Here is a 14,451-nt window from a genome sequence, read left to right on the forward strand (position 1 = left end):
GGTTGTTAATGATGCTAGTTTGAACGTGTGCGCATTTAAAAAGAAATGATGGATAGTATATTTGAATGGACATATGAGGGAGTAGGTAAACGTGTCAAAGTTTTCAACATGACTAGTCGCGAAGAAAGAGATCGTTCACATGATCATATGAGCACAAATCTCTATAACGACATCGTTCACATGATCATTTAGTTAATGCAAACCCCCATGCGTTACCCCCATATGAGCATAAATCTCCATAAAGCGAGTCAGACCCTTCGTCTCCAACAAACGGCACACCATCCATAACCTCCTACCATCATCTTGCACCAAACCGGAGATTACACTAGCTACTAGAGGAAATGGGGATGAAGGTGTACGGGCCGGCAGCGTCGACGAACATCGCACGAGTTCTAGTGTGCCTGGAGGAGGTCGGCGCAGAGTATGAGCTAGTGCCCGTCGACATGACCACCGGCGAGCACAAGAGCCTGACGCATGTTGCTCTCAATGTATGTCACCTCTTTTCCTTCATCGCTCCCTGTATTGTAATCCTCCCGGTTCACGATATATGGTTGAGTTCCTTTACAGTTGCATTATATAGAACTAAACGTTAGCAGTTAGTGCATATATATTTTGACTGATTACTAGCAACTGCAAAATTACAGCCGGGTTTTTAAATCTGGACCTAATCGTATTAACTTCGCGACCTAACCAATGCATACTTGTCGATTTTCAGTTTCTCACTAAGTTTTATGTGTGGAACCCCTGTATTATGAAAATAAGTAAGCACTTTGGTAGTATAGGGTAACTTCTGTGGAGGGTAGTAAGCGGCAGGGATTTTAATTTCGTTTTATAATTTTTTTTCATCAGTAAAAACTGATATTTGTAAAATTTTATCAAAATTTTGTTTATTTTTCATCCTCTGATCTATGGATCTCACATGTCAGTATAAAAGAAAATTTCAAAATTAAATATTTTATTCTCCTCCGAAATTTGTAAAATTTCAACGAATTTTTAATCCCTGATTAGCGGAGGTCAATACAACGGTGTCCATGACCACACCTGCAATCACAAATTTCTTAAAACTGGGTAATCGCGTTTCGGTGAATGTTTTTTCCAATCGCCAGCCCTGTGCGACACCGTACATATATATATACCTCAGCTCTAAGTCTCAAATCGTTCTTTCTCTACTTGCTTTCGCAGCCCTTTGGTCAGGTCCCGGCTTTCAAGGATGGTGATCTGATTCTTTCCGGTGAGGTTGCAACTAAATGAACTAAACGACAACGATCGTTTCTTGCTTGATCTGGTGTGGTGTTGTTGAAGATTTTATAGGTGTCATTGCTTGCATCAGGTAGTATGGAAGATGATTAGTTAGAACCATTATTTGATGAGGAAGTCAAACAAGGCCGCTATAGCTCCTTTCTCACTAGTCATTTAAGTATGAGATCAGCAGATGTTCATGGTTTTAAGCAATCCTTTAATTTGAAGCACTAAGCACTGTCTAATTCCAATAAGTTGCATGCTGAACAAATATTTTGAAGCAGTGGAGTATTAATGTATGACCTGAAAGTGGCGACTAGAGGGGAGATGAATAGACGCCTCAATAATTTTTTACGAAATAGATGAGCTTCTCCTATTTTTAATCACCCAACGCACCTCAAAGTTGGAGCGGAAGCAAAATACTCAAAGAGACAAAACGAGATGGTAAGTCTTAAGGCAATATGACTCCACAGATAAACTATGAACCATAAGTTCTATTTAAATCATTTTATGTGTCTTTGTGCCCAAAAGCTCGCAACTTTAAAGATAAACGAAATAGAGATGAGATCACCGGGCAAGTAAACTCTTCAAGTTGATAGTCTAAAGACAAGGAAATTCAAGGCCCTATCATATATGCATATGTATCTGAATTATATGCCTCTAGCAATAAGAAAAATAACTTCCCAAGGTATTGAAATTTCAGCTTAAAAAGAAAAACGAAAATTAACAACAAAACACCAAGAATTTGCAAACATGCAAGGGAACCAATAGAAGGAAACTAGTAGGAGGAGAATTCAAGAATATGCAAGAACATAAATTTCATTACTCAAAGAGGATAGTCCTATTTTATGCAGATTACAAACATTTATCTCTTAAAATTCTCACCTATTACATAGGCTAAGCACTCATCTCTCTCCTCTAAAACCCTAGCACAAGGCTCTCATGTGGATGGCTCAAGGGGTGGTCTTCCCAACCAGCCAAACCCTACTATTTATAACCTAGGAAACTTGACGTCCAAGTTTTCTTGACTGTTCCCAAAATACCCCTCTCTTGTAGTACATTTTTAACTACCACTGTAGGTATTTTGGTCTATTTTCACCTCCATCCATCGGACGACCGTGGCGCCTTCATGACTTAGCTTTGTCTCGACGCAAGCTTCGCGATGATGCCACCTGCACTCCATCCACCTATGGTTTTGTGGCTAAACTAGGAAACCGACTTACACGCTTCTTAAGGCGTGACTCATAGCTGCTTACTTTGACCTCAAGCAAGTCTTCCGATATTGACGTGTGTCCTCCGTCTTGCAATCTTGATCGCCGGTAAGTCTCTCCCGCTCCCGATCCCTCTGACCGCCTTGTCACTTGCACTGGTATCCACTTCGCTTGACTTTATCAACACGTCGCTTTCATCAATCTTCATGTCTTGCCTTGCTTGACATCCACGTGTACCGCTAGGATCATCCTTCACTCCGCCTAGCCTCCTTGCACCAAGCACCCCGCTTAGCCCTGATCACTCTTCGTCAACCGCCAAGTTGCATTCATCACCTGCACACCATGAGACCAGCAAATATGCATCTCCAGAACCATATAACATCATCATATGTTAGCCCAAATCGAAATCAAGATGAAAAATATTAGACGTAACGAAAATATGAACACCGGATGGTTCGACGTTTACACTAGTGCAACACCGGATCATCCGGTGAGTACAACTCTACTGGAACCCGGTTTGCATTCTCCTCTGGAACAATTAGTTCGGTGATCATAAAATCCCAACACTGGACAATCCTGTGAACACCTTAACATTTGCCTTAGAACTGAAAAGCTTCGATGATACTCTCCGGTGTTCACATACCTATCGCTGGACCATCCAATGAATACATCTTCATTGGAACTTAGTTTTTCAACCTTCCTAGAAACCTTTGTCCGGTGAAGCCTCCGGTAGTCACCTGTGCACACACTGGACTATCCGGTGAGGCTACCGCACCAAACTTTCATATTTGCACCATTCTCTGGAAAAATTAGTCCGGTGCTCATTCTCACCCACACCGGACCTTTGGTGAATGACTTTTTCTCTACCTCTATGCTGAAATACTCTGGTTCTCATCTACCACACACCGGACTATCTGGTGAGGTCAAAAACCCTCACACCGGACTATCCGGTGAGTGTAAGCTTCCTTCACTGAGACAACGATACAAACTCCAATTCTTTTCAACTTTGGTTAGACAAAATCAATATTACAGTATATAACCATGCATATACTAACCAACAAAAACCACACAATTGTCAATCACTCATCACACAAGATAAACCAAGGCACATCTCAACTTGGTTTCTCAATTAAAAACATGAAATAATTTTGACCACCAAATTATATGATTAACAGTTTAGATTTTAGAAAGATTAAATTAACTATGTTGGAAAAGAAAATTTTAGATACTAGTTTCATATGGCCCACCCAAATATTGATACAGATATGTTTATTAAAACTAACAGTTTTCAAGCACGCAATCTAGGGCATCACTACATGTATATTAATTACCGGTTTGCATACTTAGACAACATATTGTTTGGGTAATATAAAATAAACTTGTACACTACAATAGAAAGGGTCATTCCTATCCCCCTTTACTGTCGGTTCAGTAATAACCAACTGTGATAATATATCACTGCCGGTTCGTAAGTTCAAGGTGCACATAAAAAGCTAGATCAGCAAGAACCGACAGTGATTTATTACTACCAGTTCATAAAAAGATGTGCCTTTAATAACAGGCAGTGATATTAACTATCACTGCCGGTTCAAAAGCTTGAGGACAGAGCAATAATTAAGCCATTACGAACCAGTAGTGATAATATTTATGTTTGCTAGTTCGTATTCCAAACTGGTAGTGATAATTCTTCTATAAATAGAGTTCGTCTCCCTCAGCCGCTCCCATCTCACTTCGCTTCCAATCTCCTAAAGCCGCTCTCGAGAGGCAGTGGTGATCAAAGTGGTGCAGTGGCACACTGCGGCTGCTTCTACCCCTTGTGTCCGGCTTCCACATAGCCACCTCACCATCTCCTGAGCCACCTCACGGCTACCCTCGTTCCCCCTGAGCCCACGTCGTCTCGCAATATGTAGATATAAATGAATAGCAAAAAATACAAATATGTTGAAAATGATTGCATTTTTGGCATTCCTTTAGGCTTACTATATATTGTCATTGCAAATGTAGATTTTGTTGTTGCCATTCGTTCAAGCTAGATTGTGGCAATAGGTACATCTAAATGAGTGACAAAAAATACATTTTCTTCAAGATGATTGTATACTAGTACAGAAAATTTCATTAGTGCTCTATTTTAACTGTTGGTTCAAAAACAACCAAAAGTGATAAATTATCACTACCGGTTCTTAAAAAAAACCGGTAGTAATAGCTCATCCGGTAAAAATTGGCAGCGATAATCAAGTATCATTATCGGTTCAATGTATGATCCGACAGTGATACTTGCTTATCACTACCGGTTCTAGCCATGAACCGACAATAATAATGGAGATATATCATTGCCGGTTTGTTATATTAACCAGCAGTGATAATAAAATGCAGCTCGTTTTAGAAATTCATAATATTTTCATACGGGATCGGATGAATATAAACTTTATATGAAAATTATAGCACTCGACGAGATCTACAACTTTGTAGCTGATAACTTTATTATTCGAAGCAATATAAATGCCCAAATAAGTATCTAAATACTATCGAATGAAACCACTCACTAGACCATAAAGTTGACTACCAGATCTGGTGTAAGCCTAGTAAGAATGATTAAGCCACATACAGGGCTACAAAGTTAAAAACTGTAACTTCAAAGATTATTGTTGCGAGTTTGGTAACTTGAATTGATGAAACGTCTGCGTAGCACTGACTTTTAAATGTAGCACTACATCTTCAAAAATTTTCAAGCAAATTGGAGAAGGTCAATTTATGACAAAATTTTTTAAAGATTCTATCAAGGGTTTTCTGAGCCTTTTTTGGGTCAGAAAAGGTACAGGTAGAGGTCAAATTTGCCTCCTCAGTAGCTTCAAAAGTAGAGGTCAAATATTAAAATCAGATTTCGTATGCAAAAGTTATGGCTATTTTATCGAATGGTACACAGATTGGAGACAAAAAATTTCATACGGAGTCGGATGGAGACAAACTTTATATGAAAACTATAGATCTCAATGAGATGTAAAACTTTATAGTTGACATATTTTCCTTTGAAGTAATCTAGATACTCAAATAATGATTCAACTATTTGAGCAGGAAAGGTCAAAATAATAGATTACCCTATGGCCATTAGGAAAGACTGTAAGGTGATATAGTAAGGAAGTTTCGTGCGCGGGATGAGGTCACGGGTTGACTCTCACAAATTGTACAGGCATGTAAATTTCTTATTTACGGGTGCGACTCCCACATAAGCCGCGAGGAGGGGGCCGGGGTTTGTTCCTCGAGTGCAAAAAAAAAAATCGGTCTCAAAAACATTAGATCTGGGTCCGAATATCATTCCTGGTTTGTAACACAAACTGACAGTGATAACTCTAACTTTTAAATGTAGCACTACATCTTCAAAAAAATTCAAGCAAATTGGAGAAGGTCAATTTATGGCAAAAACTTTAAAGATCCTGTCGAGGGTTTTCTGAGCCTTTTTTGGGTCAGAAAAGGTACAAGTAGAGGTCAAATTTGCCTCCTCAGTAGCTTCAAAAGTAGAGGTCAAATATCAAAATCAGATTCCGTATGTAAAAATTATGGCTATTTTATCGAACGGTACACAGATTGGAGACAAATTTTTTATACGGAGTCGGATGGAGACAAACTTTATATGAAAACTATAGATCTCAATGAGATGTATAACTTTATAGTTGACAATATTTTCCTTTGAAGTAATATAGATACCCAAATAATCATTCAATTATTTGAGCAGAAAAGGTCAAAATAATATATTACCCTATGGCAATTAGGAAAGACTGAAAGGTGATCTAGTAAGGAAGTTTCGTGCGAGAGATGAGGTCGCGGATTGACTCTCACAAATTGTATAGGCATGTAAATTTCTTATTTACGGGTACGACTCTGACAAAAGCCACGAGGAGGGGGCCGGGGTTTGTTCCTCGAGTGCAAAAAAATTGGTCTCAAAAATATTAGATCTGGGACCGAATATCATTCCTAGTTTGTAACACAAACTGACAGTGATAACTCTATTACTGTCTATTCTAAAACTAGTAGTGAAACTAGTAGTGATGTCATTTTTGAACCAGCAGTGATGAACTTTTCTATAGTAGTGATGTTTTTGCCATTCATTTAGATGTACTATTTTCACTTGAATACCGCAAGATGTAAAATAGACATTTCTTTATATAAAATACTCTACCTTGAATATTTTGACATGAGATCTATGTCTCAAGTTTGATCTCAAATTTGAGATATATCCCTATGCTAAAGAGTTCACGATAAAGTATTTTTGTACATGTGAATAGATTATCACTGCTGGTTCTAGCTTTAAACCTAGAACTGACAGTGATTGTTGGATTATCATTGCAGGTATAAGGCTTGAACCGATAGTAATACTTACTATCTCTAATTCACTGTTGATTCAAAAACCGGCATTGATCCTAGTTTTGAGTTGGCAGTGATGATATTTTTTGTAGCAGTGGTATCAAATTATATCCATTAATATCCATTAAATAGACCAATAGTGTGTCTAAATATAACACGGGCAAAAATAGTCCAATGCCATATAAAATACTTATCTTTTGTGCTTTCTGTGTATGTCTGCTAGACAAATAATATTGCGAAATGGAACAATGGAACTCGTAATTTTACATAGAAGTGAGAGTGAAAACTACTAGGGGTGACATAGATGACGTAGTGTGGGATCAAAATACGTACATGATCTACTTGTGGATAAGTTCAAAACACGATCACTATGTAAATTAAGTTTGTATATCATGTGCCTATAACTTAACAATAATAGAGATATTTCACTTCTCACCTTTGTTTTCTCCTATTGATATACACACATAATAAGTTTTTTTCCTTAACAGTGTCACGTGCAATTTCCATGTACATACTCCGCAAAGGCATGTAAGACCTTCTCCGTGAAAGCAACCTCTTTAGGCTGCAGTGGTGGATGTTTGGCTGGAGGTAGAGTCCAGGTATTTGGATCATCTTTAATAGATATTTTAAAATTTTATTTTATATAATATTATTATAATATCTCTTAATACTATTACATATTTTATTTTTTTATCTATATCGACTACTCTATTTTCTACCTTTTATTTTTTTCTCCTTTTAAACCTACAGATATTTTCTGTGAACAGTATTATGAGATCCTCTTTCCGTCTTTGCTGCCCGCTTGACCCGATTGTCATCTCTATAGCACTTCAAGCCGAGTCCATTGGAGGTGTTTTCCATCCGCTCGATGAGCAAAAAGTGCTATAGCATTGCAGGCACAATTCTTTTGAGGGAGCTACTGGAGTCAGCCTTAACAGCGCCATGTCACCGATCATCTTCCAGTGCTTTGTCATCCCTGTTTTCATGGGAGGCACAACCGACATGAAAATCGTTGAGGAGAACATACAGAAGCTGAAGAAAGCTCTCGAGGTCTACGGGGCACATTTGTCCAAGTTCAAGTACTTGGCTGGAGATTTCATCAGCCTAGCAGATATTAGCCATGCTGCAACGGTTTACTATTTGCTTGCTGGTCCCCATGCGTCAGTGTGATTGATTCATATCCAAATGCGAAAACTTGTATCGCCGACATTATGGCCAGGCCGAGCGTGAAGAAGGTCACAGAGCTCATGAATATGCCATCCGCCTAAAGAGCAATACAGTGGTTGTGTTCAGAATTAACAGTCTCTAATGTCGGTTCGTAGATGCAATTAAATGATAGTTGCATCGTTTGTCTTATGGACTTCTTGTCGGTAACATTTTATCTACTGAATAAGTGAAAATTGTGCAGATGACATCTATCTGTAATATTTTATTAATGCTTCTGGTTAGGATTCCTTTACATGAAACCGATATTACAAATCTTATTTGTAAATAACTGAAATTTTGGTAGGAATGCAGTGGCGGAATTAGGATTACAGTGATGGGTGTGAGAACTTAAGCATGTCAATCCACTCAAATTCAAGTGAAACAATCGAACAACCTACCAATTGACAAAAATAGATGCAATGAATAGTCACGCTCAATGAATATGATAAAGCAATCATTTAGTATTGATCACGCGTGCTATTGCTCGGTCTTCACATGGTTCAGTGCCAAAAATTGTCTCTCAACACTAGTAATAGTCAAAGGAAGGATTAATACCAATTTTGGCAACAACACCCGAAACATCATCAATTTTATTTCTTATGAAAATAACAAGTGTAACACCCTGGAAACCACCACAAGCCTATAGTGCTACTAAACTAACCTACAGGCCCGCCGAACAAGAAAATTTAACAGCACCTCCCTGTAACTAGAGGTTTAACTGACTATCACGAAACAGAGAGATATACATAAAAAACATCACACTAGCAGCAATAAATATCCTAACAAATGAGAACATGCTTCAATCATACATCGACACCACGACGATGCAAACATACCACAAAACGACTAAGAGTCGTCAACCGACATTACAAGAAGACTAAATGTAATGTAAGGGTGATCGCACAAATGACGTGCTACTACCTATCCCGCATGCTCGCCAACTCCTCATAACGCATCTAGAATGATAGCAAAAGTGAGATTCAAAAATCTCAGCAAGTAAACTGCTATAACAAGCTATTCAAACTGTAAATTGATTAAGCATTAGTTTAAACATATCGTGACCCAATTATCAAAAGAACATCACCCAATTATCAAAAGAACATCACGTAGAGCTCAGGCTAAAGGTAGCCTCAATAAAAACGTCGTATACATCAGCTAAAATTAAAGATAACATTAACAACTCAGTTACTAGGCTAAAGCATTTCATAGTTCAAAACTAGACATGAATGCTTCATAGACTCAAATAATTTGAAACTGTCAACATGACGTCATTGACTTTGAACTAAGACTTTTACTATAATGCAACGTTTAACATGAAAACACCGACTTGAAAGCCTAATTTCAAATCTATAGTAAAATGAATTGTAATTTTCAACTGCAACTTGTTGATTAGATTCTCTGTTAGTCACAACTGCTAAGTGAATCAGAACAAAGAGGTTTTGCTCTACTCTCTCACACCAACCCTTGTTCTTTCTCTGTCTTTTTTTGGGCGAATGTTTGTAGTTTTGCTTATGTGTTGAATATTCACCGATTGATCACGTGAAGGTGGAAGATTCGTGAACTCATTTTAGTTGTAAATTTCCAATCAACAAGTTGTAGTTGAAAATTACAATTCATTTTACTATAGATTTGAAATTAGGCTTTGAAGTCCATGTTTTCGTGTTAAATGTTGCATTATAGTAAAAGTTTTAGTTCAAAGCCAATGACTTCATGTTGACAGTTTCAAATTATTTGAGTTCAAAGCTGATTTTTTATCCCTCATATGCCCATGTAATAAATTGCCATCCCTTATGTATCTGTTTCTTTTCCCATGCATATCCACTATTTTTTGCTTGCCGTCCTGCTTGAGTAGCAGTTGCTGGTCTTAGGTCTCCCGATCCATGAGACATAGTCGAAGTTTCGAGTGAATCGTTGTAATATTTTTTTCTGAAATTGGAATTGAGAAGAAGAAGAAAAAAATCCTAAAAAAGAGAGCTTCTGCCCAGGAGACTATCAGTGTGAATTGTACATGTTCTCCAATTGAGCTCTTGTTGGGACACACGTGTTTTTAAGTGGCATATATGTGTAAGCTCTAAATATATTTAGTGCAAGCAAAGGAAATCTTACTAAAGGGCAAAATTTTCCTAATAGCTAGCTAGCAAAAAATAATTAGACTAACCGGGGGGCTATATCGTACACGCGCCATTAGAGATTACAGCGACAAATTTCCCCTTCTTTTTTTTGGTAAGTTCCCCTCTCACCATCTTCCTATTTCTGGAAGTCATCTTCCTGAAGGACTTTGTTCATCATGTTCCCGTTCCGACATTGCTTCAGAAGAAAAACTTTCAAAATGACTGTGAAAATCTTTCAAGTCAAACTTAAAAACTTTCAAATTGTCTTTCAAAAAATTTCAGATCAATTCGCATCAACTTTCTAGGGTTATGTTTGCATCAGGAAATATATGCTCAAACATGGATTGTTCGAAAAAAAGCTGAAAAAATAGAAAAGGCTGAAACGGGCCGAATACGTAGTGCAAACGGCCTGTTTCGACCCAGCTCTATGGGATAAGGGCAAGAGGATAAATTTTTTTCCCTATGTATGATATATTCATGAAGTAGATGGTATGATTAAACAAAACCTAGCAAATCTCATGCCATATTTGTTTCTACTTTTTCTTATTTTTTGGTGATTTTTTTATTTTTCTTGAACTTCAATGAAATTCGAGAAATGCGCTCGGTAAATTGGTAAATTCGATTGGTTTTCGACAAAATCGTTCGAAGTGCAGTCAATGCGGAAAATACGGTCGTTTTCGGCACAATTCGACAGGTTTTCGATTCAAATCAAGCGGTTACCAAATGTCAATTTGACCGAATGTTTCTCCGATTTACAAATTTGACCGAGTGAATTTAAACAAATTCTCAACAAATTTTGAGCGAATTTTCTGATATCCACGAATTTCAAAAATTCATTGGGTAGCGATTTTCTGATGATCGATCAATTTTGTAAACCTTGGCGACGACACTGCCCTCAACTACCTAGTTGCTGCCCCAAGATTCACAACAGAGAGAGATATTTTATTACTTGGATGGTGTCCTCTCTCATGGGCTAGCGTGCGACCTCTAGTCGCCGGCAAGTCTCACCCTCTCCGTTATTTTTTTTATAGGGAAGGGGATGAAGTGGAGGGGGTCGGAGGAGGGAAGGAGACAACGATTTTGGGAGGGGGGGGGGCAGGTTGGGTTGAAGGTCGACACGGGTGGTTTCCTTTTTTCTGTAGAAATCATTTGTTGACATGGGAATAAACATGCACACGTTATTGAAATTTTGGCTCAAACATGGGCATAAAAGTGATAACAACTTAAAACAGTAGTATATAAAGGATTAACTAATTTTTCTTTACTTACAATTCTTACAACAAATTTAGAGTGTTTTTATAACGAGCACGATGAGAGTAGCCTCACTTGTTACAAAAGTGACCTAAAGTAGAGCCCCTCAATGGTACAATATATAGGGGCTCCAGTGCACAATGGTACAATATAAATACATAGGGGTCCCAGTGCTCCTTTCTTTACAAAAGTTTACGAAACTCAAAGTATTAATATATCTTGATGGATAAGAATTAAATATTAGGTTGCATCAAGTCTGCACGTACCTATAGGAAATAAATCAAATTGTTGATTAGATATAAGTGTAATTATGAAATGTTAGGTTGAGTTAGTGATCTATTTTCCCCCTTGGAAACCAAATCTAGATGAAGAGGAGTAGTGGTAGCGTTGCCAGTGAGGCACGTTGTTGGTCTGAGTTCCATCTTCAAGATCGCTTTCTAATGTATCATCAGGGTTTATCCCCAAAATAACCTCTAGCGTCTTTGGACCATAATAAAATAACGATGTGCTTATTTGCGAAGCTCGAGGCCTTGTGAATCTCTTCAACAGACATGTACGTGTGTATAGGTGTAGGTGTAGCATACGTTTTAGAGATGTGAGTTGATGTATAAGAGATATGTAATGTACATTAAGATATACAGTTAGATACTATAGCTTGTTACAAAGAGTGGAGGTCTAAAAAAATTATAGTGAAGAGTCGGTAATCCTGTCCGTATATGATCCTAGCACACGTTTGAGCAGATGAAGCTCACGCATCACCGCTGACGTCAAGGCACGTAGTTGCATCCGTCATTTGGACACACCGCACCTTCCGGAACCGGGACCTTCTGGTGCCCTCTTCTTTCCGACAGCGCCACACCACCACACGTTCTCGACCAGACACTCCACCAGACACGAGCACCCACAGCCGAGCTGCATCTCCCACGCCACGCCAGGGGCAATAAAGCCAAGGAAACGCCATTGGCATCGCATACCGCAACCTCACCCAGTTTAGAGAGCAACGCCGCTGGCATCGTGCTCTCTCTCCTCAGTCACTTGCAGGGGATCAACAGATCAGCAGCAAAGATGGCGCCGGTGAAGGTGTTCGGGCCGGCGATGTCCACGAACGTGGCGCGGGTGCTGGTGTGCCTGGAGGAGGTCGGCGCCGAGTACGAGGTCGTCAACATCGACTTCCTGGCCATGGAGCACAAGAGCCCCGAGCACCTCGCCAGAAACGTACGTATTACCCGATCACTTCACTGCATTTGCTCTGCTTCCTCTTCCTCTCCATGAGCAGTAGTAGCAACTGATACTGTGCGTTCTGATGTTCGCTTTCAGCCGTTCGGCCAAATCCCAGCTTTCCAGGACGGTGACGTCGTGCTCTTCGGTATGCGGCTTCTTGATTTGACCTGTCATTCTCAGAATCCAATTTAATCTGGTGCAGAAAGGCTTGCTCTGTTTTTCCAATTTAGGTTCATGTGTTGTCGACTCTGCATTTTCAGAGTCCCGAGCCATCTCAAAGTACGTGCTCCGCCAGTACAAGTCAAGCCAGGCCGACCTCCTGCGAGAAGGCAACCTGACGGAGGCCGCGATGGTGGACGTCTGGACGGAGGTGGAGGCACACCAGTACAACCCGGCCATCTCGCCCGTCGTGTACGAGTGCGTCATCAACCCGGCCATGCGCGGCATCCCGCCCAACCAGAAGGTCGTGGACGAGAGCCTGGAGAAGCTCAAGAAGGTGCTCGACGTCTACGAGGTGCACCTGTCGAAGAACAAGTTCCTCGCCGGCGACTTCGTCAGCTTCGCGGACCTCAACCACTTCCCCTACACGTTCTACTTCATGGCGTCGCCACACGCGTCGATCTTCGACTCGTACCCGCGCGTGAAGGCGTGGTGGGAGAGCCTCATGGCGCGGCCGTCGGTGAAGAAGCTCAGCGCCAACATGGTTATGACGGCTTGATGGCACACGCTCACGTTGTCGAATTTGATCTGGACGGGACTTGGTGTGGTCTGTATATCGTTCAATAATGTAAGCAGCTTTGTATGCGGCTATGCGCTTCGTTTGTTCCAATAAAATTGTTGTGGGATTGCGCAACTGTGCAATCTGACGGGTTGTTTTTGTTTGCATTTTCGTGGTTACTACTCTCTCAGTGGAAAGTTTCGATTTTGTGACCATCCTCTTTTTTCATCGGACAGATAATAACCCTAAATTTCACTTGCATTCTTTTCAATAAACTTGAAAAATATAGTTAGATATATTTTTGTTAAATATATTGGGCTTCAGTTGCTAGTGGAAACCTAGACACGTATTTCTTTATGGCAAAGGTAGTGGTAATATTACCTCTGTGATGATTAAAGTTTAAAAGCTTAGATCACTAATATATATAAAATTATTAGAATTTAACATATAAAAATGATAGTAGTTAAATTTGTAATAAAAAATACTTTAACATCATCTAATTTTTATCAACTTTTTTCAATAATAGTTGTCAAAAATAATGGTTAAACATATTTGTTGGAGATCATATCGATGTCTTAGACGACAAATAAAACAGAATGAAGATAGTACATAAAGATATTTTTTGCAACGCGAGCAATAAGTTGTTGTTTTAAAAATAAAAGGGACTGACTGCTTAGTATTCAGCTATTTTTCTTTCGGATCGCAGTCAATTTTTTTGGCCAGTAGCAAAGTCTAACACATTTTTGGAACCAGAAAAATCAACTAATCTTCTTTGTCATTTCAGCCACCTTTTGGAACCCAAACAACAAGTAAAAAATCGACCGCAACATATTTGAATTCAAGTCAAATTTTTGGCAGACAACAAACACAAGAACCGAGTTTGTTTAGTATTGTAGAAAAAAAAATCATGCATTCATTCTGGGTAACCCAAAACGTAGCTCAGAAAAGTGTAATACAAAATTTCTTTAGGGTATTATATTGTACACAGAAACAACTTCTTGGAAGGGAAATTCAAAAGCACTAAGGAAAAAAAACTAGGAAACAACTGCAAATCCGCACTGACTCTGAAACATAGACAACAAGTACTGAAAATAAGTTACGCCTAAAACCTGAAAAATCCATTTAGTTGCCTTAG

General features: G+C 39.1%; 1 protein-coding gene and 1 pseudogene across 1 annotated transcript; both read left to right on the top strand.

Annotated features, from left to right (window-relative positions):
- The first annotated feature begins 211 nt into the window (after window positions 1-211).
- On the top strand, window positions 212-8,077 carry LOC133909912 (probable glutathione S-transferase GSTF1; annotated as a pseudogene).
- Window positions 8,078-12,269: 4,192 nt separating this feature from the next.
- Window positions 12,270-13,483, top strand: LOC133901521 (probable glutathione S-transferase GSTF1). Its single transcript, XM_062342872.1, has 3 exons — window positions 12,270-12,592; window positions 12,695-12,743; window positions 12,859-13,483. The coding sequence occupies exons 1-3, from the start codon at window positions 12,443-12,445 to the stop codon at window positions 13,314-13,316; spliced, it is 657 nt and encodes a 218-aa protein (XP_062198856.1). The 5' UTR covers window positions 12,270-12,442; the 3' UTR covers window positions 13,317-13,483.
- The last annotated feature ends 968 nt before the right edge of the window (window positions 13,484-14,451 follow it).

This window comes from Phragmites australis, chromosome 2, assembly GCF_958298935.1.
Source record: "Phragmites australis chromosome 2, lpPhrAust1.1, whole genome shotgun sequence".
Lineage (NCBI taxonomy): Eukaryota > Viridiplantae > Streptophyta > Magnoliopsida > Poales > Poaceae > Phragmites > Phragmites australis.

What these genes read in the sequence shown, in the direction of transcription:
- LOC133901521 (XM_062342872.1), top strand. Translation starts at nt 12,443, where the DNA reads ATGGCGCCGGTGAAGGTGTTCGGGCCGGCGATGTCCACGAACGTGGCG. An exon ending in CCGAGCACCTCGCCAGAAAC is followed by an intron (nt 12,593 to 12,694) that starts GTACGTATTACC and finishes GTTCGCTTTCAG; the next exon opens with CCGTTCGGCCAAATCCCAGC. An exon ending in CGGTGACGTCGTGCTCTTCG is followed by an intron (nt 12,744 to 12,858) that starts GTATGCGGCTTC and finishes CTGCATTTTCAG; the next exon opens with AGTCCCGAGCCATCTCAAAG.